This window comes from Sceloporus undulatus, chromosome 6, assembly GCF_019175285.1.
Source record: "Sceloporus undulatus isolate JIND9_A2432 ecotype Alabama chromosome 6, SceUnd_v1.1, whole genome shotgun sequence".
Lineage (NCBI taxonomy): Eukaryota > Metazoa > Chordata > Lepidosauria > Squamata > Phrynosomatidae > Sceloporus > Sceloporus undulatus.
This window is the reverse complement of record NC_056527.1, coordinates 85621710-85648937: the sequence shown is the minus strand read 5'-3', so window position 1 is coordinate 85648937 and position 27228 is coordinate 85621710. Positions and strand designations below refer to the sequence as shown.

General features: G+C 40.9%; 2 protein-coding genes across 2 annotated transcripts; both read right to left on the bottom strand.

Annotated features, from left to right (window-relative positions):
• Positions 1-1670: 1670 nt before the first annotated feature.
• Positions 1671-11956, bottom strand: ASB16 (ankyrin repeat and SOCS box containing 16). Its single transcript, XM_042471257.1, has 5 exons — positions 11467-11956; positions 6165-6432; positions 4110-4602; positions 2643-2756; positions 1671-1932 (listed from the first exon to the last, which is right to left on the bottom strand). The coding sequence occupies exons 1-5, from the start codon at positions 11780-11782 to the stop codon at positions 1747-1749; spliced, it is 1377 nt and encodes a 458-aa protein (XP_042327191.1). The 5' UTR covers positions 11783-11956; the 3' UTR covers positions 1671-1746.
• A 1699-nt stretch (positions 11957-13655) lies between these two features.
• Positions 13656-26971, bottom strand: HROB (homologous recombination factor with OB-fold). Its single transcript, XM_042471066.1, is given in 11 exon segments — positions 13656-14484; positions 15309-15498; positions 15501-15522; positions 17239-17388; positions 18198-18283; positions 20245-20353; positions 21020-21160; positions 22372-22455; positions 23556-24716; positions 25021-25071; positions 26780-26971. Coding segments are annotated over 10 exon segments (1878 nt in total). The 5' UTR covers positions 26783-26971; the 3' UTR covers positions 13656-14484; positions 15309-15427.
• Between the last annotated feature and the right edge of the window lie 257 nt (positions 26972-27228).

The window sequence follows — 27228 nt, the reverse complement described above, 5'->3', positions numbered from 1 at the left end:
ATGGAAGTACTACATTAATTCTTCCTTGATGACAGTTAACTAGAAATAGTAAAAAAAGTTCCCATATTTTGTATCAAACATTGATCAGAATGGAGACTGCATTCAAGAAATCAGTAGAAGACTAGGATCAGTAAGAGCAGCTATGAAAAAAACTAGACAAGACCCTAATGTGAGAACTGGACAGTGAAGAAAGACAACAGAAAGAACATAAACTAATCTGAAATGTGGTGCTGGAGAAGAGTGCTGAGGATACCGTGAATGTCCAGAAAGACAAACAATTGGGTATTAGACCAGATCGAGCCCAAACTCACCCTGGAAGCCAAGATGATTAAGTCAAGGCTCTCATACTTTGGTCACATCATGAAAAGACATGACTCATTAGGAAAGGCAATGATGTTAGGAAAGGTGGAAGGTAGTAGAAAGAGAGGAAGAATGCATACTAGACAAATTGATTCAATCAGAGAGGCCATGGACCTTAGCCTGCAGGACCTGAGCAGAGTGGTAGAGGACCAGGTGTCTTGGAGACATCTAATTCACGAGATCATCATGAGTCAAGGTCAACCCGCAGGCAGTTAACAACAAACCACAGCCAAATATTCATTTATCCAGAAGGCCAGCAATTCCATATGGCAAAACAGCATGCCTGCAGCACTGTTGTTTCTTACTGCAGGGCCCCAAATATTTTAATTAGTTAGATGTCCTATTATCTTGGGAAATGGAATGGGAAGTGAGTAAAAGGACAGACCAAGTAAGCACTGGTATGGTAGGAAAGGCAAGAAAGAAAAAGAGTAGTGGTGGAGGAAATTTTTTTTAGTAAAACGAAAGAGGGAGCATCTGCATGAATGACAAAAGAAACAGTGCTAGAAAGGTTGGAAAAGAATACCAAGATATTAATAGGTGAGGGCAGAGAAAGAGCACATAAATAGGTAGGAGGGAAGGTATTTCATGTTAGCCTGAGAGTCTAAAATGGGTATTTCTGCTAGTTAAAAATAATCTCTATTAGGGACAGGGATGGGATGGAACTTTTCAGTACAGTGGGCCCTTGGTATCTGCTTGGGTTTAGTTCCAGGAAAAACCCCTCCCGTGAATACCAACATCTGAGGATGCTCAGGTCCCATTAAACACAGTGGCATAGCTAAATGGTGTCCCTTATATAAAATACAGGTTTGTTTTTTAGACTTTATATCTTTTAAAAAATATTTTCAAGATATGAGTGGTCGAATCAATGGATACAGAATTCACAAACACAGAGGACCAACTGTACTTAAATGTGTTGTACAGATAGATTTAACACAAGTTGTTTGATTAGCATAACAATATGAGAAGAGATATGAAGTAGATAAAGGAAATTCCATTCTAATGGTAATCAGCTGACAACACACCATGGGGTAGGTCAATTAATTAAAATTCCAAATATATACCTGACATAATTAAAGATAATTTACTTTTAATTCCATGTAAAATGGCAAAAGCTAGGTTTTTAGGTTCTCAATTATGCTTGAGTCTTTCACTCCTAGGTAAAAGAGGTTATGGCTGCTGAGTGTACATTCCTCAAATAATTTTTTTTAGATTTTACTATAATCTTAGTGGTAATAACAATTTATATAGTACAGGTTTACAGATCTGTGGTCTTACAGATGCAGGAATGACTGACTCAAAGAACGGACACATCATTTTGAATTTTATGTATTCTGTTTTTGTTGAAGCTAACACATATCAGCACATACTGTACATATAGTCCTCATCTCATCTGAGATAGCCCTCAAATGGGAGATGCAGGTAGTCTTGCAGAGAAGAAGGAAGTTTCAATTGGGCAATGCCCTGATGGCATCGTATTCCCAACTGTTTCCGGACAGCACAGCGGGCCAGATGTTGCAGCGGACGAGGCTGATTTACCAGGCCAAGGGCTGAATCATAGAATACTTGGTGCTCCTGTGGAAAGAAAAGATGCCAAGTAAGTCTTTGCATACACACACACCTCCCACCTGTTGTGAGGAAGCAAAAGCAGTAAGACAGGCAAGCACTGTAGACATTTTAATATTACAGCTTAGAAGCCTTTTCTTTGGGTAATGGAAGACTAGGCTTTCAATAGAGCTGTCTTACTCAGAAGGGATGACTGTCTGAAGATACATCTCTACATTTCAAGATGAGTAGCTCTGGAGAGTTTAGGGTGGTAGGGGAAATATAGACAGGGCAACACTAGGTATAGATAATTTAAGGAAAACAGGAGAGGCTGAATTCATGAAGAGGAGTGAGTGCAACACAGTGGTGGAAGGTGAAAGAACAAACCCTAGTTCTTGCAAACAGCAGATGACCTGTATCACTTCAGGCTAAATGTGAGAGATGTGTTTGTAATATGATCTACAACTTCCCTTTTAGAAATCCATCTCTGCACAAAACTGTCTGGGAGGAATCATAGGCTCATAGAGTTGGAAGATATCACAAGGACCATTCAATCCAACCATTTGCAGTGCAGGAATACACAATCAAAGTAGGTAGATTTAACTGAAAGGAGGTAGTTTTGGCTTCTTCCCAATTTGTTCCATACATTGTTGTATAATCCCAGCTTCCATCTAAGAGGAGCAAACAGCAAGTAGCTATGATTGCAGAAGATGATTATGAAATGGAATAGAATATCTTACTTGCCACACTTCAGGGGACACAGACTCAACCCAAGAATCACAGGAGAGAATTCGGTCATAGGAATTCAGTATAACTTCCATAGTCCGAGGCGACAAGGCACAAAACTTTAGCATCTGAGGAAAAAAGCACCAAGCATAGAAAAAGAGAAATAAATTATACAAAGAAACATGTGACATGTGAGCATCTTGGAAAGAAAAGGGAATGCAGATGATCCCATGCAGTCTCCAATGGAAGTCTTTATCATAAACCCCTTATTTTTCCAATGATTAGAAGTAAATATTTATTGTTGTGTGCCTTCAAGTTGTTTCTGAAAATATATACAGTTTACTGTTGTTGTTGTTTTAAAGAAACAAAGATTCTAGATATGAGATTCTTTGGGAACAAAGATAACATCCTAAGGCTGAAATATTTCTTCAAATAGCCATTGTCTTTAAGGCTGGTGGTACCAGTTTGGATCTGTGAAACCCTAAACAGGAAGAGGGGGGTATGTAAGTGTGAGATTAGGATTTTGAGATACACCAGGATAGTGTCACCTTGGTCCAGAGGTTAATTTAATTATTGAATGTGTACAACTCATATGAATATCTGGTATACATTTGAAAAAGGAATGTTTTGTACACATGGCATGTGAGCAAATACTGAGGAACTTATTGACTTTTGGAATCTGAGAAGCAGGGAGTGGCTGTAACACAGCCAGAATGTGAAGGTTTAAATATTATTCAAAAACCAGTTGGCTTTCTGCTCTCAGGTGTCCCTCCCATGCTAGCATGCCCACCTAGTCACAGTCCTTTCTTCCATTTGTATTGTGCTTTTCAAAACTCAAAAATCCAGAGCTTGAAGAACTGAAATTTATGAAGCACCAGAAGGTGGAATAATATATTTTTTTAAATTCAAGTTGGAAATGGTGAAGTTCATTATGAATTTAAGTCATCCATTGAAGCCGAGAGTACACATTTTAAGTGTGTGCCTAAACTGTCTTGTTTCCCATGTAAATAGCATGTGAAGCATACAAACATTTCTTTTGCACCTCATCCTATGTGCCACCAGGACAGTGCTCTGCCAGTAACAGGGACCATCAACCCACCTGATCTCCTAGTACTAGAGTGCTGTTGAGCTTCTTGTAATTTGTTTAAACATACTGAGCATGTATGCAATAACCCTTTCTCAAACACTTAGTCCCACCCCCATAAGCACACTGCTGCATATGCTCAGTATCCTCATCCAACAAACATTCACTCTTCTTCGGATGTGTATACAAAATATTACACATCCATAAAGTTAGCTACCAGCTTTAAGCAGAGAGTTTAGATAACAACTCCCAGAATTCTTCAGCCAGCATAGCCAATGGCCATGCTGACTGTGGGATTTTAGGAGTTGCTGTCCAAACAGTAAAAATCCAAGCTTTGCAGAAGTGGTGACTGATATAAGCAGGAAACCATTAAATAGAAGCAAGAGCCCACCCTTACCTTGGGATTGATAGGGGCTGCACCATGATTGAGCAAAATGGCTATAACCCTCTCAGGCTCTCCTTCCAGGTAATCTTCTACTGCTTGCACAGCACAGTCCACTGGTGTGTAACCAGCACAGTTGCTAACATTGACTTCTGCTCCATGCTTCAGTAGCAGCTCCACAATGCGGAAGTGGCAGTTGCTGCAGGCGTTGTGTAGAGGTGTGTGGTTCTTTCGACCAGCTACCTGGACATCAGCCCCACTCTCCAACAACCGCTTCACCACTCGGTAGTAGCGACCGGCTTCCTCGGGCCTTTCTGCACTAGCACAGGCTGCGTTAAGAGCGGTCTCTCCTTCTCGGTTTTTGTGGCCGATGTTTGCTCCATAGCAAAGGTACAGCTTCACGTGGTCTTCTAAGCCATGCTTAGCGGCCACGTGCAATGGGGACGCACGGCGGTCTCTTGTGTTCTGGTTGACTAGAGCCCCATACTCGAGTAACAGCTGAGCACATCTGGAAAGCACAATATGTTGAACGGAAGAATTTGGTACCTGTCATATAACTCATACAACTGAGATTGGGTGTGGTATAATGGTTTGAGTCTTGGATTAAAGCTCTAGGAAACCAGGGTTCAAATCCCTGCTCGGTCGTGGAAACCCAGTGGATGACCTTGGGCAAGTCACTCTCTCTCAGCCTTAAAGGAAGGCAGAGGCCAACCTCTTCTGAATAAATCTTGCCATTAAAAGCTTAGGATAGGGTCACCATAAATCAGACTTAACTTGAAGGTACATGACAACAACAATACACAATCTACCCACTGATGTCTATTAATAATGTTCATTTAGTTTTAAATAAATTTCTACATCCATAATTGCAGAGGTAGATTTGGGTACATGCAACCCCTGCTGGCAAAGAGCTCTCCTGTTAAACAGGTGGCACATATGTGTTCTTTGTAGCTACATCTCCTCCCTTCTTATTCCAGTAGCTTTCCTCATATGTCATCTAGGCCAGTGCTTTTAAAGGTATCTGAGGACTAACTGAAATTCCTCCCCCATGTGCCAAAGAAATGTATTTTTATACATTGGACACAACTTTTCAGGGTCTCTCCAGGAAGTGCAACTGGATCTGATTATGGACTGGCACCATTCCATGGAGCACCAATGAATTACACTGATCTAGACTGCATGGTAGTGTTGAAATGTATTCTCAGGCTCTATTTAAGTTTCTTCTTTCTGTGCCTTACCCCAAACTATAATGCCCACAGTTTGCTAATATTTTTCTGCCAATGTCCATGCAAACGAATAGTAGCAAATTATACAGTAGCTGGCTAGATAATTGAGAGTAAAAACTGAATATATGTATGCTAACTAAAACTGAATTTCATAGTTCAGTCATTATTAACCTTTTCACTACAGAATTCATTTTGTTGCAAATTAAAAAAAAAGGTGAATTGCACCTGCTGGGGGCAATTTCTGTCTTGAATTGCCTCCCAGAAGTAATCCCTCTTTCAGAAGCAATTCCTGGTGAGGCAATTAATCCCCATTTTTGGTGTCCAGAAAAAGGGTGGCTTGGGGAACATGAGGGCCAGAGAGGGGAAGGGGTCTATTTTGCCCACTGTATTCCTAAATCTAATGAAGCTTTATTGATATTTCTTCAAGATCTACAGTTGGCCCTCCACATTTGCGACTTTGACTTTTGCAGATTTGATTATTTCTGGTTGTCATTCATTTGTTCTCTCTAGGAATCACTTGGTCCTCCAACACAACCCTACCAGAGGTTGACCACACAGTTGTGCTGGAGAATCTAGAAGCTCATAGAGAAAATGCTTCTCTAGGCATTTGTAGGTCCTCCAGCATGATTCTATGATCAACTTCTGGTAGATTTTGAAGATAGAGTTGCACGGTGTTCTCTTAGGTAAAAAGAACAGTGTTTTTTTATTTGCGTTTTTTCCACTGTCACGGGGGTCCGTCACCCCTAACCCCAGCGAAGGTGGAGGGACCACTGTACAGTTTTAATATCCTTCATCACATCAGTTTCTCCTTAACCCTTCCCAACTCCCCAGAGTCCAGACGTACGGCAAAGTCTCTTGGGTGGTGCACAAGTGCAGTGGGGCCAGACCCTCCTCTGAGATAATATTGGGGTTCGCAGTGTAGCTGAGGAGCAGACGAGTGCACTCTGCACGGTGGTTTTCACAGCTGTAATGTAGGGCAGCTTTCCCACCCACAACAGCATCGACTTCTGCTCCTTGCAGGAGGAGGTGCTTAACACAGTCCTGGTAGCCCCTAGCAGCTGTGATGCACAATGGCGAGGTGTGCTTCTTTTGGGGGGTCAGCACCCACAGCCCTGCAGAGTCAAGGAGGAGAGGGGAGGGTTGATCAGGCAGGAAAGTCACGTAGAGAGACTAAGTTTGACTGTCATAGCATAAAGATATCCAGTCTGGTGTAAGAATTAGAGCAATGGTTTCCAAACTTTGGCCCTCCAAATGTTTTGGACTTTAACTCCCACAAGCCCCAGCCTGCTTGGCCAACATTCAGGAATTCTAGGAGTTGAAGTCCCAAACATCTCAAAGACCAAAGTTTGTGAACCACTGAATTAATGATGGGTTAGGAACTCAGGTCCAAAACACACTGCAGAAATAATCCAATTTGAGACTACAGTACTTTAACTGCTCAAACCTGGAAATTGTAGTTTATTGTGACACCAGAGCTCTCTGACAGAGAAGGATGAATATCTCACAAACACTACAATTCCCAGAATTCCCTAGCATTGTGCCAAGGAAGTTAAAGCAATCTCAAACTGGATTATTTCTGCAGTGTGTATTGGACCTGAGAGAGAAATTCAAGTCTCCACAGACCCATGAAAATTCAATAGGTGCGTTTCCCCCCCTTTTTAAATGATCATTTTTATATAACACATACCTAAAACAATAACACACAAATAAATTTGATATATAAATCTGGAACTACATGCACACTACAAACAAAATATAACATAACATAAAACTTCAAGACATAACAATAAATCTAACTACTATACATAAACCCTACTGACTTCCTCCTTCTCTAATCAATTATTTCATCTTCTTGAGTTCTACACTTTCTCCAAACAGTTATATATCTACTTTTTTTTGCATCTTTTGTATAAACAATCTCAATTAATTTTACAAAACCTGAAACCAATGTATAACCTCAGAAAATTCAAAAGGTCTTTTGTACCATCAATGTGCTCTCTCCGATTGACCTACTTTGTGAGGACAAACTGGGGAAGAAAACAGACATATATACCACACGGTCACCCAGTTATGTTAGGTTTTCAATACATTTGGGACTAATAAAGAAAATTCTTCCCACAACTCTTAGTTTGCAGAATTCACTATCACGGGTTCTGGTTGCCGGTGCCAGCTTTAAATTGCTTTTAAGAAAAAATAGTTTTTATGGAAGACAACCAATATGCATTCTAGTCAGCTCTCAGTATCCGTGGGGATTGGTTCTGGAATTTATTATTATTATTATTAACCTTTATTTATGAAGCGCTGTAAATTTACACAGCGCTGTACATGCAATCTTTTTAGTTAGACGGTTCCCTGCCCTCAGGCTTACAATCTAAAAAAGACATGATACAGAAGGAGAAGGGAGTGGTGACGAGAAAGGGTAAGAGGTCCAGCAGTTCCTCTCAACCTCCGAGGCCTGGACCAAGGCAGATGGACTGGAGGGAGGGCAAGGCTTCATAATGGATGGTTAATCATTATCCAGGGAAAATACATAATCACAAGTAGGATAATACATATACAGTACATAGGAATACAGGAAATGGATCGATAAACAGCCAACAACAGAACATCAGATAGTAAGCGACAATTATGCGATGCCTGGGAAGGCTTCTCTGAATAGGATGGTTTTCAGCTCCGTTTTGAAGCTGGTTAAAGAAGTGATGGCTCTTGCTTGTGGAGGAAGAAGGTTCCAGGAGTGAGGGGCAGCAAGTGAAAAGGGGCGAATCCGGGATGGGGCAGAGGAAATCCTGGGCTGAGACAGCAGACCTTGACTACCAGAACGGAGGGCCCTGGTGGGAAGGTGAGGAGAAAGAAGGTCTGATAAGTAAGGAGGGGCCAGTCCATGGAGGGCTTTGAATGTCGACAGCAGGAGCTTATACTGAATGCGGAAAGGGAGAGGGAGCCAGTGAAGGGATGCCAACACAGGAGAGATGTGGTCAGAGCGGTGGGTGGAAGTGATAATGCGTGCAGCTGAATGCTGGACAGAGATTAAAGGACGGAGGTGAGAAAAAGGAAGCCCAGCCAGGAGGACATTACAGTAATCCAGTCGTGAGATCACTAGGGCATGGACCAGGATCTTGGCAGTAGAGGCAGTGAGATATGGTCGGATTTTGGCAATATTGTACAAAAGGAATCTACAAGCCTTGGCTGTGGTCTGGATCTGAGGGATACACGACAGAGAAGAGTCAAAGATAAAGATAAACACACACACACACACACACCCCTTTCGTGGACCCCAATACTCAAGTCCCTTATATAAAATGGCAAAGATTTGCAAACAAATAAGATGAGAGATGAACCATGCTCAAATAATGAGTGCTGGAGACTGAGAATCAGTGAAATGGTGGGAGGCTACAGCAGGATATGCCTACACGTCACTGCATTAATGTGGATTCAGTGTGGTGCTCAGTGTGCAGCAAATTCAAGTTTTGCTTTTTGAAACTTTCTGGTTCCCACTCCTCAATTATTTTAAATCTGCAATTGGTTGAATCTGCAGGTGAAGAAACCATGAATATGGAGGGCTGACTGTACTTTACTAACAGGCAAAAGTAGGTGCCCATTCCCAAGGAGCTTCCAAACTAAAGTTAGACAGAGGGGTGAAAAATAGAAAGAAGCAAGGCTGACTTGGGAAGAATGGAAAAATAAGCCATGATAGAATAATAAAACTCATGCATTTAGAGGCAGTATTTAATTTTACTCCACAAGGCTCAACACAGAAGTTAATACAAATGGAGGAAACTACCAGACACAGAACACTGCTTAAAAGAAGATCTTGGAAAAGTTATGATTTTGGTTTGCAACTCTCAGAATGCTCTGGCCATGCCTTGGCTATGCTGGCCTGGGCATTCTGAGATCTGTAGTCCAAAAAATAACTTTTCCAAGCTCTCCTTAAACACAGACACAGTTGTAAACACCTAGAAACACACAAGTCTCCAGTTTTCTGATAATGGGGATAAACACCAGGGCACAGCTTTCGCAATCCTGCTCTATTTGTGAGCTTCCTAGAAGCATTAGTGTATCAGATGCTAGACATGGAAGGCTGGATTGGATAGATAGTCTGAGTCAGCTGGTTCTTAGATGCTTGATTAAGTGCCATTTTCATACATTAATAGACAGACGTTGTGCAAGTCACATGCTCTCAGCCTCAAGGAAGGCAATGGCAAACCTCCTCTGAACAAAGCTTGCCAAGAAAGCCCCATGATAAGTTCTCCTTAGGGTTGCCATAAATCAGAAGTGACTTGGAGGCACAAAACAACAACAAAGGTTAATGGGGTAGGAACAAATACATAGTTCAACGTGGTATGTCTAGAATTATAGCGCCCAGTACACATTAAGTTTCACTCATTTCCAATGAGTTTAAAGACCAAAAATATTATACGAAAACCACTGGTGATGGGAGTAGTTGACCAAAATGTCCAAAGTGAACCAAGCTGGAGAAAGGTGCATTTTTTAAAAAGTCACCTGTGTCATCCTCCCATGTTAACTAGAAAAGATGTGATTATTAATCACATAAAGCAATGTTTCAGTTTGCCCTCAGCCTACAAGTCAATTGACTGCAAACTCTCAAGTTTGCCCTCATTCGACAAGTCAATTGACTGCAAACTCCCAGCTCAAAGTGTTGGTTATCACATACCTTATACAGTTGGCCCACCGTATCTGTGGAGATTCAACCATCCATGACTTGAAAATATTCCAAAAAACAGAAATTCCAAAAAGCAAAACTTGATTTTGCCATTCTGTATCAGGGAGACCATTTTACTATGCCATTTACTGTAATACAATGGGACTGCAGCACCAACAGATTTTGGTATCCATGAGGGGCCCTGGAACCAGACTTCAGTAGATACCAAAGGCTCACTATATGCCTTAGATCTGAAAACACACATATTCCCATATGAGCCTGCCCAAGTCTTACAGTCTTCATGGGAGACTTTCTCTCCATCATATCACCATTATAGGCTTGCCTGGTGGCGACACAGGAGGGAGTCTTCCCTGGGACTGCTCCCAGTCTATGGAACAGACTCCTAAGGCAGGCTTGGTTAGCCCCTCTCTCTGCTTTCCTTTTGCCAGCTGGCAAAGACCTTTTTATTTAAAGAAGCATTCAGCCTTTAACTGGTTAGGACAGAAGGATGTCCAATTGTTGTGCTACATATTTGAAAACGAAATATATATTGAATGTGTTTTTAATTATTTTTAAAAGAATGTTCAATTTTTTAAAAAACTCTTTTTTTCAATGTTGTTTTAGCTATTTTGCTTTAAGTTACTAAGCTACTTTGGCAGAAAGGCAGGATATAAATTAAATAAATGTTAGATTTTTCTTCATATTATATTTCATTGAAAATTTCCTTTTTATTTGATTTTAACATTTAACTAGAAAATGGAGAGAGAGAAAGAAACAAGGAACATAAATGAGATATTGCAGAGCAGACTAGTATCCAACTATAAGGTGTTGGTCTTCAGAAACAAGGTAAGAGCAGTGGCACCACAACAGTTGTGTTACAAAAAGAAAAGAAAAAGAGTGTAGAGACAGAAAGGAGAAAATAGTTAAATATACTGGCTTCTCTCCACTCAGTTCCTGGGGACTACAATTTGGCAAGACAGCCGTGCTAAAGACTTAGAGACTCCAAGTGCTATTCTTGCTGCCTCCAAAGAATTTATAGGGCCCATACAGACAGGCCAAAATAAAGCTGCTTCGGGTCACTTTGGAGCCATGCTCCAGTCCTAAGGACTGGACCACAGATTCGGCACAGCTTTTGGCCTCTTAGGATGCATGCATCATTTAAACAGCATACCTCCAAAGTGACCCAAAGCAGCTTTATTTTGGCCTGTCTGTATGGGCTCATAGAATCCCACCTCACAAACAATAAAAACAAACAGCCAGTGCATGTATACTGATTTGAGGACATTAAAGGGAACAAAGTGACAGGAGCCTGTCTGGTCACAAACTATACTACTTTATGCATAAAGATTCTGATTTCACTAAGCATCCACCTTTTTGTGTTGCAAGAGGGAAAGAAACAGTTGCTATCTGCTCACTTTTCTCATGCAATTCTTAACATCTTAACTAATATAAACTTATCTTCTTTCCAGTATGGACAACCCCTTACCCAGTTCAGCTGACCATACCAGCTCTTCACTGAGGGTCTCCACAATCAAGTTGGCAGTGGCTTCGTCCTTAAAAATGCTTCGGACTCTTGCCAAGTCTCCTGTGTACAGAGCATTGTGGACAGCGGGATCCCGGCAGTACTGAGGGCGCCGGCTGGGGCTAGGGAGAGATAGGAGACTTCTGGTAACTGGCTGGTACCTCCGACTGGTGGACTGGCGATAGGCAGCCCTTCGCCGGTCTTCCCACTCTAGCATTTCTCGTTGTAGACGCAGGGAGCGTAGAGTCGAAGAGGTGAATACAAATGTTTCTTTTGACATGCTTCCAAATGAAAAGAAAGTCCCAGTTTTCTCAACAGCAGTCTAATAGATCCAGTCCAGATTAGGGAAGAATTCCTTGCTGCCAAGTGCAATTTTTTAAGCCTACTGTTACAAACAGATCCCTCTCACATATACAAAAAACCCCACGTGTGCTAACTAGGAGACAACCCAGCCTTGCTTGGACTATAAATAGATATGAATAGTCATCATAGCAGACATTCACTCTCTCAGCAGTGTCATCTTCCTTTCTAGATCTTGGTGCAATTAACATGTTAGTGGATTTGTGGAAGCAAACTGAGCAAAGGACAATAAAGCAAAGAAATATGGATGTTAGGAGTCCTTCTCCAATCCAAGCTATTGTATCAGGAAAGTCTAGCTGAGAAGGTGAAAAAGAGGGAACATATTGTCACATTTTATATTAATATTTTTATATATCCTGTTGCTTCAGCTCTCTATGGGGCTAGCAACTGGATTTAGGCCACAGATTACCAGAAAGAGCTGCAACACCTTGTAATTTCAGGCCAGCCTTTTAGAACCAGGGATTTTTCTACGTAATTTTGTTTAAGAGCAAATCCGTTTTGGACAATAGGTACAGATTCCATTTTTCACACCTCCAACCAGATAAAGCAGACCAGAAGGTATCCTATTCTTCTTGATTTCTTTTCACAAGGAAATTTTTGGTTTTGGCAGAGAGGAAAGTATTCTCACAGCATACAGATTGAAGTGATATTTTTATTCTGCCTTAAAGTGGGGAATGTGTGGTCTTCCCGAGGATTTCAGACTAAATTTCCCATCGGCCAAATAGTCAATGGTAAGGAATGATGGTAGCTCCTGTTCAACAACTGTGTTTCCCACCATTACTTTATTTCATTTTACTAGGCTCTGTTGTTACAAGCCTTCAAGTGAGCATCCAAACCTCTCCTATTTACCTTGGCCTATAATTTGAGTCTGAATGCCACTGAAACCATTGTATATAAGGTATGACCTGTTTTTCTGAAGTCTGATTTTATCCACATTATAGTTTTGTTTTATGATGTTAAGTTTCGTTATATACCATGAGGGGCTTTTAAAAGGCAGTTAATCTTTTAGATTGAGTGTTGGACTATGCCTCTGCAGACAAGGGTTCAAATCCCTGCTTGGCCAGTCATAATCTTTAAACCTCAGAGGATAGCAAAAGTACACCCCCCTCTGAAGAAACTTGCCAAAAAAATCCCACAATGACTTGCCAAGAAAACCCCATGGCCTTAGGATTACCATAAACTAGAAGCAACTTGAAGGCACACAACAATAAACAACCACCACCTTTTATATAATGAAGTTACAGCACTTCTAGACTCAAGTAATACAACTAACAAGACTTCAGCCAGCCTAGCAGGCATCAACTATATTGGCTCATGATTTCTGAAAGTATTCTGAAAAATAAATGTTTCCAACCTCTGGAATATCATAGAAAAGAGCTGTTTGCATCTCTCTATATTTCTATCTATGCATTCATCCCTTTTTCGGTTCTTTAAATTCCCAGTTACTATTTTCTCTCACCAGACCTTCCTTGGCAAGTATTCTTGTTTGCCCCTCACAGGTTGATAGTTCCATAAGAACATACAAGCATTGAACAGCAACAACTGTGCACACATTTTGCAATAAACTCCTGAAACCAGGTCAGAGGAGTATATGCGAACAACCAATTCCAACACACTTTGTACGTTAAATTAACTGGGAAACAATTTGTAAGAATTGACTAGGAACTGTTGTTTGCCTGAGTGCCTGAAAAATGATCACATGTTGACATTAATATCATATTACGTACTTCATTAGTGGCCAAATTACATTCATTGTAACATTTTGTGGGGAAAGAAAATAAACAAGTGGCTATGTTTTTACTCATTTATTGCCATCTTCTTCTAGACTACCCAAAAAGACAAGATGAGTTGTTTTAACTGTTGCAACCAAATAAAGAGGATTAACTTAAAAGGCAAAACACACTCAAGATCCTCCTTTCCCAAATGCATTTTTTACAATAATGTATCACTGAAATTCACTTACATGGAACTATGTTTTTTAATGATTGTCAGCTGCCTATATCCCATAAGATTATTTACAAGACAGACTGTGTTGTGTCGAAGAAGGTACATAATATGACACCAAAGCAGGCATCAGAAAAGATGACATTTCAAATCAGAGGAAAATGGCAGCTGCTTCACTTATTAAATTTCCATCATGGCTGGCTCCAACAGCCAGGCAAAGTGCAGTACAGGTAGAAGTATGTCCACTGTGGATGCTCAAGGCTGGATGAGCCCCGACATAACATTTCTAGCAGATACCCTGTGGCTGGAAAGGCTATGTCTTTGAACAAGGGTCAAAAGTTACATTAAAAAAAAAAAAAAACAGGTGGGAAAACATGCGTAACAACCAACACTGTAGCAGGCATCCAGTATCTAAACAATCAGCTGAAACGCATCAGCTTTTCTTATTCTATGAAAGATCTTCTTTTTTTCCTGACAAAGCCAATATTCATGCTAGAGACAATACCTCCAGTAAGAGATAAAAGGAAGTCAATGTCATGGGCACAGGGCCACATCCTTGGTCTTCTACCACAGTTATAGTCTTGTTTTCAGCTCCAGAAAACTGTTGTTGGTTGTTCTATGCATCCATGCTGGAGAAAAAGTCATCAGGTAGTTCTCCAAGAAGCTGGTCTAGATCATCTGCATAGACAGTATGAAAAGGCAGTTAAGTTATTAGGAGGAAAGAAGTTACCTCTGTCCGCTGTGCAGGTTCAACTATACATCAGGGATAAACAATGACCATACTGGCTATGAGATTTTAGGAGGTGTAGTCCAAGGAAGAACTTTTCTAAGGGCCTGTACAGACAGGCCAAAATAAATCTGCTTTGAGTCACTTTGGAGGTATGCTGTTTAAATAATGTATGCATCCTAAGAGGCTGGAAGCCGCACTAAAGCCACGCTCCAGTCCTAAGGACTGGAGTGCAGCTTTTGGCCTCTTGAGATGTGTGTGTCATTTAAACAGCATATCCCCAAAGTGACCCAAGGCAGATTTATTTTGGCCTGCCTGCATGGGTCCTAAGATTTAAAGAAAAGAGGTTGGCTTGCTAGTTTTTGCTTCTGGTTCCACCTACCACTGATTTTAGCCTTGGCTAGTTTCTCTTTGTTCTAGGTGCCTCTTACCAGTCCCTCTCCCAAACAAGTTCACTAACTTAATTTCCAAAGAACAATTAAGATTTCCAGGATGCTAAGTACTTTATTCTGTCTTTCCACAACTTATCCATTGCTGGCCTTAACTGGCCACATATATGTGCTACTACATTTAATCTTCCAAACTGTATGTTATCAGATGCTCTAATGTGGTAGAAGAGTTAGCAATATATTACTCTGCATCTGATTCAGTAAGAAGACCCCTGACAGATTCTAAATGCTCTATTTTCCAAGTTCTGAAATCACATTGGCATGAACGATGACAGTGAAAAAAGCCAGGGAAGCTAACATCCATTTCTGTTTTATATTATAGTTACCTGAATCAGCTCCATCAGCCTTTGTAGATGATACACTCAAAACCATTTTGCTTGCTCCACAGATCCCTGATACTGGTGTCAATGGTGACCCTTTAATTGATACACTCCGTGAAGAGTTCTCATCCTTGGCCCATCTTTCTCCACTCCAGCAGTCTTTTGTGGTTATGGGTGCTAGGGCATTTGTGAGACGATCCTGCTGACATTCTGTTTCAGCCTGTACTCACAAACACACAAGAGGCAGATACGTCAGGAATAAACTCTTATAGAAAAAGGCCACATAGCCCGAAAAACCTACAAAAAATATGGATGCCGGCCATGAAAGCCTTCAACTTCACGGCAGATACGTAGTTTGGTGTTTGAATATTGCATCCAGATTAACTGGGGCAGGTTTGTTGCTGCTGCTGTGTGCCTTCAACTTCATTTCCAAGTAATGATGACCCTAAGGCAACTCTATCATGGGGTTTTCTCAAAAAGATTTATTCAGAGGGGATTTGCCTTTTCCTTTTCCTGAGGCTGAGACAGCGTAATGTGCCCAAGGTCACCCAGTAGGCTTCCACAGCTGAGTGTGGATTTGAACCCTGGTCTCCAGAGTCTATCCAACACTCAGACTATATATTTTGAATGAAATTTGTTCATAGTTATGGATTACTGTTTCACAAACACAGTATGTCATCAGAAAGACAGCTACTATAAACTGTGATATTGCTGCTATCTAAACGGTAATCAAAGGTGTGTACATGTTGAAACATGACAAACACATAATAATGTAGATTTGGTAACAGAAGTATGTATATACTGGTATATACTGTTGTATATACTGTACAACTATTGAAGCATTTTTGCATTATTAGCCTTCATTTTACAAAATATTGTTGTGATAAATTGTATAGAACTTCTGTGCAGCATATTTCAATGTTTAAAAAAGACTGCTGCTTAATGGCTTCCACCCAAGTATGAAACAAAACATATATTCTATATTAGTAATGAACTGCTAACACAAACCTATATAATATATAGGATATTAATTGGTTACTTTAATTTCTTAAATATGGGTGGAAATAGAGTAAAATAAGGGACTATTTAAATTTGCTTGTTGTTGTTGTGTACCTTCAAGTCCTTTCCAACTTATGGCAGCCATAAGGTGAACTCATTATGGGGTTTTCTTAGTAATTTTTAGTTAAGGAATGAGGGATGGAATTTTAGTTTGTATATATGTACTGTTTAGGTATTTTATTTATTTGCTTATGTAAATCATTTATGTATTATTATTTTTATGTAATTTTGTAAACTGCTTTGATTTTTTTGGAAAAGCAGTATATAAATAAATTTATTATTATTATTATTATTATTATTATTATTATTTTCTTCAGAAGGGGTTTGCCATTGTCATCCTCTGAGGCTGACAGAGTGTGACTTGCTCAAAGTCACCTAGTGTGTTTACATGACTGAGCCTGGGTTTGAACCCTGGTCTCCAGAGTCACAGACATGCGCTCAAAATTAAAATTAAAATTTTGTGCTGAAGCCATGCAAGTTCTGCATCAAGAAAACCAAGTGTACAACCTATGTTAATTATGCAAGTTTACATAACTTCTTTTTTCATAATTTATTTTTTATCTATTGGTAGTGAGTGTTTCTGAGTCATGGGAGGGGGCAACTTGTTATGTAAAGAACACCTCTATCCACTAGAAATCTTATTCAGTTTCCTACCCCTTCCATGCCCTGCTTAGTTCACTAGGAATTCAACAGACTTTTTCCCCACAATAAAAACATTAAAATGCAGCATTTTAACTTGAATGTTGCACATTCTTTAACAAAACTGGCATCATTTCAAATATCAAGAACGAGCCTCTTTCATCCTTTTAAAGCACACAATGTTTTATATCTTTCCAAGCAGGCTGACATGAAGAACTATATCAAGACAGCTCTTTACCTGTGATGGCAACATCGCTGTTCCTTTCTTAATGCCTTGGAATAATGGAGGGGATGTGCCACTGTTAATTCCTGGTAGATATATCTTCACCAAGTTACTAGGTGTCACATTGAGGTAGTGGTTGCGATGGGATGGAGAGAACACACCCACCTGTGAAACCAAGTAGGCATCAACCACTTTTACTGCAGCACCATCAACTGTATTTCACAGCTCTGTGTTGACCTCTTAACATGCCTCATTTTTTCTAAGCAATTACAGTCTACCATATTTAGATCAGGGATAGAAATCATACAGTCCTCCATATGGTGTTGGGACTAAAACTCCAGTATTCCACAGCTAGGGCTTCTGGGACATTCTGTCCAACAATATCTAAGGACCACATGATTTCCATCTGTGAGTAAGATGAAGTTCTACGTTTGTCAGTTAATCTTAAAATCATATCCATCAAAGAACAGGGGAACCATCTGGTTGTAAGAGCAACAACAGAAGGAAATACTAATTTCTTTGTAGTGGAGTGCAACAATGAAAACAAAAAAGGTAGGACTCATGTTCTACCACTGGAAAGCTAGAACACATAGCTGTCAGTGAATTAAATAAACTATCCAGCTTGTAAAAAGGGAAGGAAAGAAGGGGATAGTTAGTTAGAGTTCTGGCCCAATTTATTCAAACGGCTGTGAGAAAGTAACAGACTGAGAGCTGTTGTGCTCTTTATTCCTTGTCCTAAAAAACAGGTTAATCAAAAACTGCCTGTGCTGTTTCCAGAGGATGTACAGGCTTAGGTGAATCTGTCAATGAAAAAAGATCTCTGAATATCATTCAGGGCAGGCAGACAAAAATACCCCAGAAAAAAATAATGCAATCTTGAAGAAGTACAACTATAACAGAAGATCTTACATACTGATTAAGTATTATTCATTGGCACTAGAAATTTCCATCTTGTATTTCTGGGTTACCAGTACCTGTTTTAGCAGAAGCACTGAACCAGCCTTGAATTCACTCTCTTTCTCTTCCAGCAACAGACGATGTATTGTGCCCTGCATTTCCCCTGCAGAACAGAAGATCAAAAAACTTAGGTACAGTAACATGGTGTAGCTGAGGGTCTGAGGCAGAAACATATTAGTGTTAGCCACTAGTAGCATTCATAGCCCTTACGTAGGACACTAAGACAGAAAGGAGCTAAGGGGGGGGGGGGGGGGAATCTAAGCATTCAGCCACATAATCTTCCAGTCATCCAGAACAATTACTGTTAAATAAATAGCCACCTGCTTAATGTCCCATGAGTCCATGAGGTTTATTACATCAATTGATGACTGTGATGTTGCTTGTTTACTGCCTATTATGGCCAAATACTTATAGAATCATAGAGTTGGAAGAGACCACAAGGGCCATTGAGTCCAATCCCCTGCCATGCAGGAACACAGAATCAAAGCACCCCCGACAGCTGGCCTCTGTTGAAAAACCTACAAAGAAGGAGACTCCACCATACTCCAAGGGAGTGTGTTCCACTGTTGAACAGCTCTTACTGTCAGGAGGTTCCTAATGTTGAGGTGGAATCTCTTTGCCTGTAGTTTGAATCCATTCCTCAGGGACCTATTCTCTGGAGCTGCCGAAAAAGAGCTTGCATCATCCTCAGTATGACACCCCTTCAAATATTTAAACAGGGCTGTCATATCACCTCTTAACCTTCTCTTCTCCAGGCTAAACATCCCCAGTTCCCTAAGTCTCTCTTCACAGGGCACGGTTTCCAGACCGTTCACCATTTTGGTTATCCTCCTCTGGACATGTTTCAGCTTGTCAACATCCTGAATTATGGTGCCCAGAACTGAATACATACAGTAGTCTGGAAATTGAGTCAAATGCTGACTTTAAATCAATAAAGGCAACATACAACTTTTGTTTCAAGTTATGGACATATTTACTCAACATCAGGAACTTCTTGATAGTAAGATTTTGATTGAATGTATCACAGTGCATTAATTTTGTATTAGAAATTTTTGGCACTTATAGATGTACATGTTCTTTTAAATTATACTTATGAGATCGAAGCTAGTTGAGTTGTCAACATGGTTAGATCCTGTATGCTTTTACTGTTGCAATATATACAGTATATATATAGGATAAAAAGATAAATATTCACCACCTATTATTCAAAGGTCAGAAAAATCTAGTGCTTTAGATATGAACATGTATTTTATAGATGCCAATATCAAGAAAATGTATTCTTGGAAGTATGCTCATCCTATATTAATGTATATGCCTAGCCCATATTCATATCCTATCTTTACCCCCTTCTTTCATCTCTTTTTCTTTTCCTTTTTAACTTTTTTGTGGCAATCATACTTTAATAATGAAAAGAGAGTACAAGATCTGACTGGCTGTCAAAACCAATGGAAAGTTGTAAACCAGAGCTGTTTAGCAAGAAGACTGGGTTATTGACAGACTTCTGAAGAGCAAGGCACAAAACACAAGTGGCCATGGGCCAGCAACCACCAAGAAGGTAGTTTGGTCAGGCCGTTTTGTCTTAAGCTGTTTGATTTCCATTGTAACACACCTCTGAAGTATGTGGAAGCAAAGAAAAATGAAACATGGATCACCTGCATTCTGAAGCAGTCCCCAGGAGACTGTACCACATGCTTTTCTAAATCTTTGGATTAGTCTTTAGTAATAAAATACAGTATTTTGAGTACTGAACCAGACAATAGCCATTTGTGAGCTGGGTTTGCCAGGTGTCATAAGCAAAGAAGAAAACACCTCCAACTGAGGCAGATAAGATCATTCCAGGTAATTCAAGACTGAAAGGAAGGTAATTTCCATCCCAACCAATAGACCAGAGGAATATGAGAACCTAAAGATTTTGAGTGCTGTTGCCATTGATTCTAGCCAGCACAGCCAAGGAAGAAGCATCAGGAAGCTGCAGTTCAAAGACCTGTTCATCAGCAAAGTTCAAAGTTCATTGGACCACATATTTCCTCTCCCTGAACCAAACTGAAGTATTTTCACACTTACCAGTATGATCTTTGAATACAGCACCTGCATCAACATTGGTCCTTGTCAGTGTCTTAATCATCACTGCCATATTGGGAACTTTGTTCTTTGGGAGTTGCTTCAAAGCTGCCTGAATTGTGGAAAAGGAGCAAGAAAGACATACTATCTATCAAACATGAGGAGACAAAAAATGAATCTTTTTGTCTGAAATGGCTCTTTTTTATGATTTAAGAAAATACATTTGGTAATAATAAATGAGAGAATATGATAATATGGTGGTGACATTTTAGGGTATTGTTCTTCCTGTCTTTTGTACTAGAAGGGTACACGCTAGAATGACATCTGGCTCAAGAAATGTTTAGGCTTCTTGACACCTCCAGAACAAAATGGTTGAAAGAATATAAGGTAACCAAGTATTGTTGCTTAGCAGCCACCGCCAACTCTCTTACCACTTCTAAACAGGCAGAGATACAGGAGGAGGTATTCAGGGTTATCTAACAACCAGGATGTTAGTTTGTCCTTTGCTGTACAAGGCCACATGCAAGCATTGAGATAGTGGCCTTGTCAAAAAGAGGTAGACGAAAGGGGGAAAGTGGTCTGGATCTGGAGGGCACAGTAGTTACCAACTTTTCCACTGTATTCTGGAAAAGCTCTACGTTTATGATGGATAATACTAATGCAGCATCTTCTCTGAGATCATTCAGTGCCCTAGCTCACTCTACAATAACCCTCTTATTCTAGTGCTCCTACAGAATTGGTAGAATTCCCACCCCCCAAAACAATACCCATCTATTACCTTACGAAGCACCATAACAATGCTGTATGTCCTAAGGAAGCAGGATGAATCTCTCTCATCCAGTCCCAACTCGGTTTTCATAGCAGCCCAAGGACCTCGTTCAAATTCATCTTCTGTTCGATGTTGGGAAGTAGGTACTTCCTGGAGGCATAGTACACAACATCAGGTTAAGCCTTATTTTGAACCTATACCAAGCAATGCATTCACCATTATTTCCCAAATATATGCCTGTAATATAACCCATATCCCTTTTCAGAGCTTGGAAATAGTCCTGTTTTGACTAAACCACATAATACACCAGCCAGCATAGCCACTAGCCAAAACAGTAACTTCTCCAAGTTATGTCCCATAGAAACATAGGAAGCTACCTTATACTGAATCAAATCATTGATCTATCTAGACCAGCATTGTCAAACCTTGACTGGCAGCAGTTCTGAGTTTCAGGCAAAATTCTTTCCAAGCATCATGGAACTTGGAGTTCCCTGGCACTTTCTGGTATTCTGCTGTCCACATATTAACCAGGCCTGACCCTATTTAGCTTCTGTCATCAGACAAAATCAGGTACATTCAGGGTGATATAGTGAGGTTCTTGTTTGATTCCTGCTTTTTCCTTGCTCTGCTCACCTCAGCAATACCCTTCTTAAAAGCTAATCCTGTCTTATACTCTTACATATACAACATAGTTAGAAAATATGTTGATAATTCCCTATAACTCTCAGAATTCTTCAGCCATATTGGCTAGGTGAGTCTAGGAGCTGTAGTTTGAAAAGGTATTTTTCCAGGTTCTGATCCAAAATACGGACAGGACAGAATAATTTTGGTTTCTCATGAATGTGCAAATGTATTAAATAAACAAATAATTAAATAAATAAAACTTTTATATTTCTATCCTGCTTTTTGTTAAAACAATCAAAGTGACTTACAATATTAAAAAATACAACAATATGAACAAGATATCCCCCTTTAAAAAAGAATTAAACTCATCCATGACAGAGTCCTGCTATTAAATAACAATTTTCAAAATTTTACCCTCACTTACCAGGCCCTACATCCTTATTCAAGACTAACAACAGGAGTAGTGAGTGAGGATATAATTCTAAAAAATGTTGTTTAATAGCAGGATTCTGTCATAGATGAGTTCGTTTGGGCCAACGTCTGGTAGCTCTATCCCACATGGCCAAGCACTATGGCAGCTGTACTCCAAAACATCTGGAGGCCCCAAGGCTTCTCACTCCTGGTTTAGCATTGTATACTTTTTTCCTTAAAGGTAATACAAGATACTGAAGTCCAAATTCCAATGAGTGTTTTGTCTACCAGGAAGAGGAAAAGGAAGAGTTGAATAGGGTGGTTACCTCAATTTGTAGCTTTGCTAAGGCCCCATGAGTTGGCATCTGTGGAGTTGTAATGAGAATCTCTTCCAAGTTTTTCTCATCAGGCTTTTTAATGAAGAGGGAAAAAACATATGAACACAGAAACTTGTCTGAAGCAACATATACAGAAGTAATCAATCAAGGATGAGTTTGATCTTTCTGTCCTAAATGAACACAGAAATTCTTAGGATGTTGAATTTAGGATGCTGACCAAATCCTGAACTCCCAAAACATCTATCTACACACCTGTTTACAGAAAGTTATGGTATAAAGTGGGCTGAAATTATTAGTTCAACCTCATGAACAACAAGATATCGGCTCTCACTTCATTTTGATAGCTCCCCAAGTTGTGGCCTTAGGAGAGGATATATGGCCTTCCAGCTACAGGGGTTTCTGGATGAGATGGATTCTCTAGAGCCACATCAATCTGGCTTTAGACCTGGCTATGGGATAGAGACAGCTTTTGTCTCCTTGGTGGACAAGCTACACAGAGAACTGGAGAGAGGGAGTGTGTTCCTATTGCTTCTAATGCTTAACAGCTTTTGACGCCACCAACCATGGTATCCTTCTGGGATGGTACTTGGGGCACAGTTCTGCAGTGGTTCCAGTCCTCCTTGGAGGAGTGAACCCAGAAGGTGCACAACTAAAACTGGTGTGCCAGCTGTGCCTATTCTATGAGACATCGGATCTGGCTACAGTGGCACATGCCACGATTACATCCCATTTGGACTTCTGGGCTTGCCTCTCGAAACATCAGTGGGTCCAAATTTGGTATTTGTAGTTTGTTGTGGCAACAGAGCTTTCTGACAAAGAAAGCTAAATATCTAAACACAAAACTACAAATCCCAGAATTCCATAGCACTGTGCCATGGAAGTTAAGGTGGTGTCAAACTGCAACAATTGTGCAGTGCAGATGCAGCTTAGGACAGCCACATAGAAGAAATTTCAAAAAAGAAAAGGGGGCAGGGAGAAGCTTTTATTTGTCTTTTGTAAATTTTGTGGCTACTATGAGCTTTTATCTGAGTTGGAGTGAGAGAAATGAAGATAATAACTGCATGTGAAAGAGTCCGTCTCACACACACACTCATAAAAAGCTATGAGGAATGCATTTCACATCTCTCTACATACAGGCCACACATCATCCTATGCTTTGATGATCCTCTTACCTGATTTGGCAGAATGCCTGCAGGTCCTGGGAAGCGACGAATCTTAGCCCGCAAACCAGTATGGGCCATTGGCTGAGGCTTCTGGTTAGCTGCTGTGACCAAGCGAACAAGATGGTTGGTGACCACAGGAGTCTGGAGGTTTCCAGCAGCTACTGCTGTACAGGGAGCTTTAGGGGTGGCAGGTGTGTTTTCCACAGATGATGTTGGTGAACCATATGCACTAAGAAGCTGACCACCACTACTGGCTATTCTAGACACAGAAAAGTTCTGGTTTGGTATCCACGGTTTGGATTGTCCTGGAGGGGTATTTGCTGACAGGGAGGAGGAGCAGGGTCTAACCAAAGGTAAGCATGGGCTGTTACACTCACCAGGAGGTTTACCTAGAGACGTTTGAAGAGACCTATGGGTCTGACAGTTAGAGTTCAAAAGGGTATATGTATTGCTGCTCACTCCCAAGTTAGACTGGGCCATGCAAGATCCTATACCAGCAGACTGCAAAGTCAACTTTGAAGAAGCCTCCACTGGTTGGACATAGTCAAGGACCACTGCAGAAGTTTGTCCCTCAGTTATTTTCAACTGTGAGGTCCCAGTACTAACAGGAGTGGTTGGAATCGCTGGATTTGCCACTCGTGGTTTCTTGGCTGTTGTTATACTGTTGTCCCTCATCTGCTCCTGAGATCTACAGTCAGACCTAAACAATCCTGGATGTGATCGTGTATAAGAGTTCTCAGAACCCATGGATGCAGCCAGCACATGCTCATTTTCATTCTCCTTGTCATAGCGAGCATTTCCAGTGGGGAGTACAGCTGGCTGTCTCTTCACAAATCTGAACCTTGTGCCTGTAGTGCAGCTTGATTTGCTTTCAACTGGTGAAGTTACCTGGTCCTTCCGAACATTGAAGCTGGCCACCAGAGGAGAAGTCTGGTTGCTTTTGACCTCACTGGAGGAACTGTGTTCCCGAAATCTTAGCCTGGAATAGTTTTCAGCCTGCAAGACAGGGGATGTAACCACAGAAGGGCCAAGGGAGCCAGTGCCCTTAGCGACTGTAAGGGCATTGCTGGAGGCTCTTAAACCAGCCGACACGGGTCTCAGACATCTTAAGTTGGCAGGTTCTGGATCCAAGGCCTGCTTCTCCACATCCTTCACTGCCAACAGGAAATCCTATCAAAACAGAGGGACAAAAGCTATCCCATTAGACATCACCCCTCACCTTTGAACTGTCTTCCTGAGTTTTCTGTCCCGTAGCTCTTAAGATTCTCCCAGGTGGTGATGAAGAGATCAGTGGATATGAAATATATGTCTGAGATCTGACCAGCAGCATTCTGCCTTGGCAGATTTCCTTCCAAAGTCCTAGATTCTCAGAATGTTCTCCTTCAGCAACCAAGGAGAAACTTTTGCACCTTTTGCCACACTCAGGTACGCTCATTTCCCACTATATAGCTGTGATTTACACACATTTTCTTACCTCATCTTCAAAGTCAGCCTCCACAGAAAACAGCTTCTGTAGACCACAGGCCTGCGAAAGCACAATAAATTTACTTGCAAAACTTTCTGCCATTTATAAAAAAGAAGTTAATACAGTATACAGTACTCTGTATCACCACATATGAATAGTGTAGAAAATATTTGGCGTCTCTCCTAATACCACAGAGTAAACTTACCTAGTGAAGATTAATGGCGTAGTTTCAGGATTACCCAATGTTATAAGGGGTGCAATCAAATGACACAATTATACCACCTTCATGACACAATTATAGCATCTTCATATCTCATTTTAAGTGCCATCTTGTAATCCTAGCTCAAATGTTTAGACAAACTGGGGAAAGAAGCTGCAATCTATTCGCAAATGCTTTCTCTAGTCATAAATTAGTTCAGTAAGAAATACAGTACAGTTTATATCTCTTTTTTCCTTTCGGGGTTCTTTCTTTCATTCATTCTCTTTTCAGGGGGTGTTTTCTGATTGTGATTTCTATTTGAAAACTATCTTAAAAAGGTCACATATTTCAGGATGATGAAAGTTATACTCTAACACAGTGCTACTCAAAGCAGTGGTCCCTGGAATGGTGCCAGTCCCAAAGCCAGTGCTAGTCCCTAGCAAACATTTAGACAAACTGAGGAAAGAACTATGTCAGCCTGGCACAGTGGTTTGAGTGTTGGACTACAGCTCTGGAAACCGGCGTTCGATTGCCAGATAGGCCATGGAAATCCACTGGATGCCCTTGGGCAAGTCACACTCTCTCAGCCTCAGGGGAAGGCAATGACAAACATTGTAATGTCCCATTTCTTTCTTAAATTTTGCCTTATCCGTCATTATAGTTATGACATATGGTCAGTCTAAAACCCATGTAGATGACTTTGGAGTATGCTCATCCCTCCACAATCTCTGGGGTTATCATGGGCAAAGGACCCCCATGAATGTGGGGAAATGGCAAATAATAAAAAAGCTGTTTTTACCTGAGAGAACACCTGTCTAGGAATCTCTAGGTCCTCCAATGCAACTCTGTGGTCAACATCTACAACTCTGTGGTCAACATGTGCTAGACATTGACCATAGAGTTGCGCTGGAGGAGCTAAAAATGCCCAGTGGAGTGTTCTCTCTAGTAATCTCTAGGTCTTTCAGTGCAACCTTTAGTTAAAGATGACCATAGAGTTGCGCTGGAGGACCTAGATATTCCTAGAGAGAACATATTAGCAAAATCCATGAATAATTAAAGCCGCAAAATTCAAACGTGGAAGGACGTTGTGTATTCCAGATGAAGGAGACGCAACCTGTAACAACACAACCAGGGCATTAACACAAGTACACAGTATAAACACACCACACATTCACATAAACACAAAGGGGTTTTGTTGTAACACCTTTGAGACGGAGGTCTAAAACCCACTGCAGTTTCAGACTGCTTTAACTGCCCTGGATCAATGCTAGGGAATCTTGGGAGTTGTAGTTTACAGTGGCACTAGAGCTCTCTCTGACACAGTTTGGTGCCTCTTTAACGGGGCATGGCTCCATGCTATGGAATTCTGGGAATGGTAGTTTGTTGTGGCACCAGAGGTGCCACAACAAACTACCATTCCCAGAATTCCATAGCATGGAGCCATGCCCGTTAAAGAGGCACCAAACTGGATTATTTCTCCAGTGTGGATATCATACAGCCCTGTTTCCTCAGATGCATTTAGTTCCTATTAACTCCCTTTTCTCCAAGACATCCCAGCCTCCTTTTTACCATTATATAAACGAGCCACAGCCTCCAGTGTTAATGAGGGGAAGATGAGGACGAAAACTGGACTTTGGGTAACCAAAAAGAAGCCCCAAAGCCAGTCCCTCCTTCGGGCATCCTTTGCCAGGCTCCACAGGACTCTGCGTTCAAACCATCCGCCCAAATAATAAGGAAAGCTCCCGCCCCACTGCGCATGCGCAGTACTTCTCCTCCTCAGTCCGCCATTATAGAATGGGGCCTCATGGCTCTTACTACGCATGCGCCGCACTTTACGCTATGATCTGCAGTCGCTTCCTTGCAGTTGAACTGCGCAGGCGCAGGAACACTTTTATGGGCCTATACTGTAAATGTGAAGAAGCATTCTCTCTCGCCTGAAGGCATTGTTGTTGTGTGCTCTCAAGTTCACTTATGGCGACCCTATTTACAGTGTTTTCTTGGCATATTTCCTCAGAGGC

What these genes read in the sequence shown, in the direction of transcription:
- ASB16 (XM_042471257.1), bottom strand. Translation starts at nt 11,782, where the DNA reads ATGTCAAAAGAAACATTTGTATTCACCTCTTCGACTCTACGCTCCCTG. An exon ending in GGTATGGTCAGCTGAACTGG is followed by an intron (nt 6,433 to 11,466) that starts GTAAGGGGTTGT and finishes TTGACTCTGCAG; the next exon opens with GGCTGTGGGTGCTGACCCCC. An exon ending in ACCACCCAAGAGACTTTGCC is followed by an intron (nt 4,603 to 6,164) that starts GTACGTCTGGAC and finishes TGTGCTTTCCAG; the next exon opens with ATGTGCTCAGCTGTTACTCG.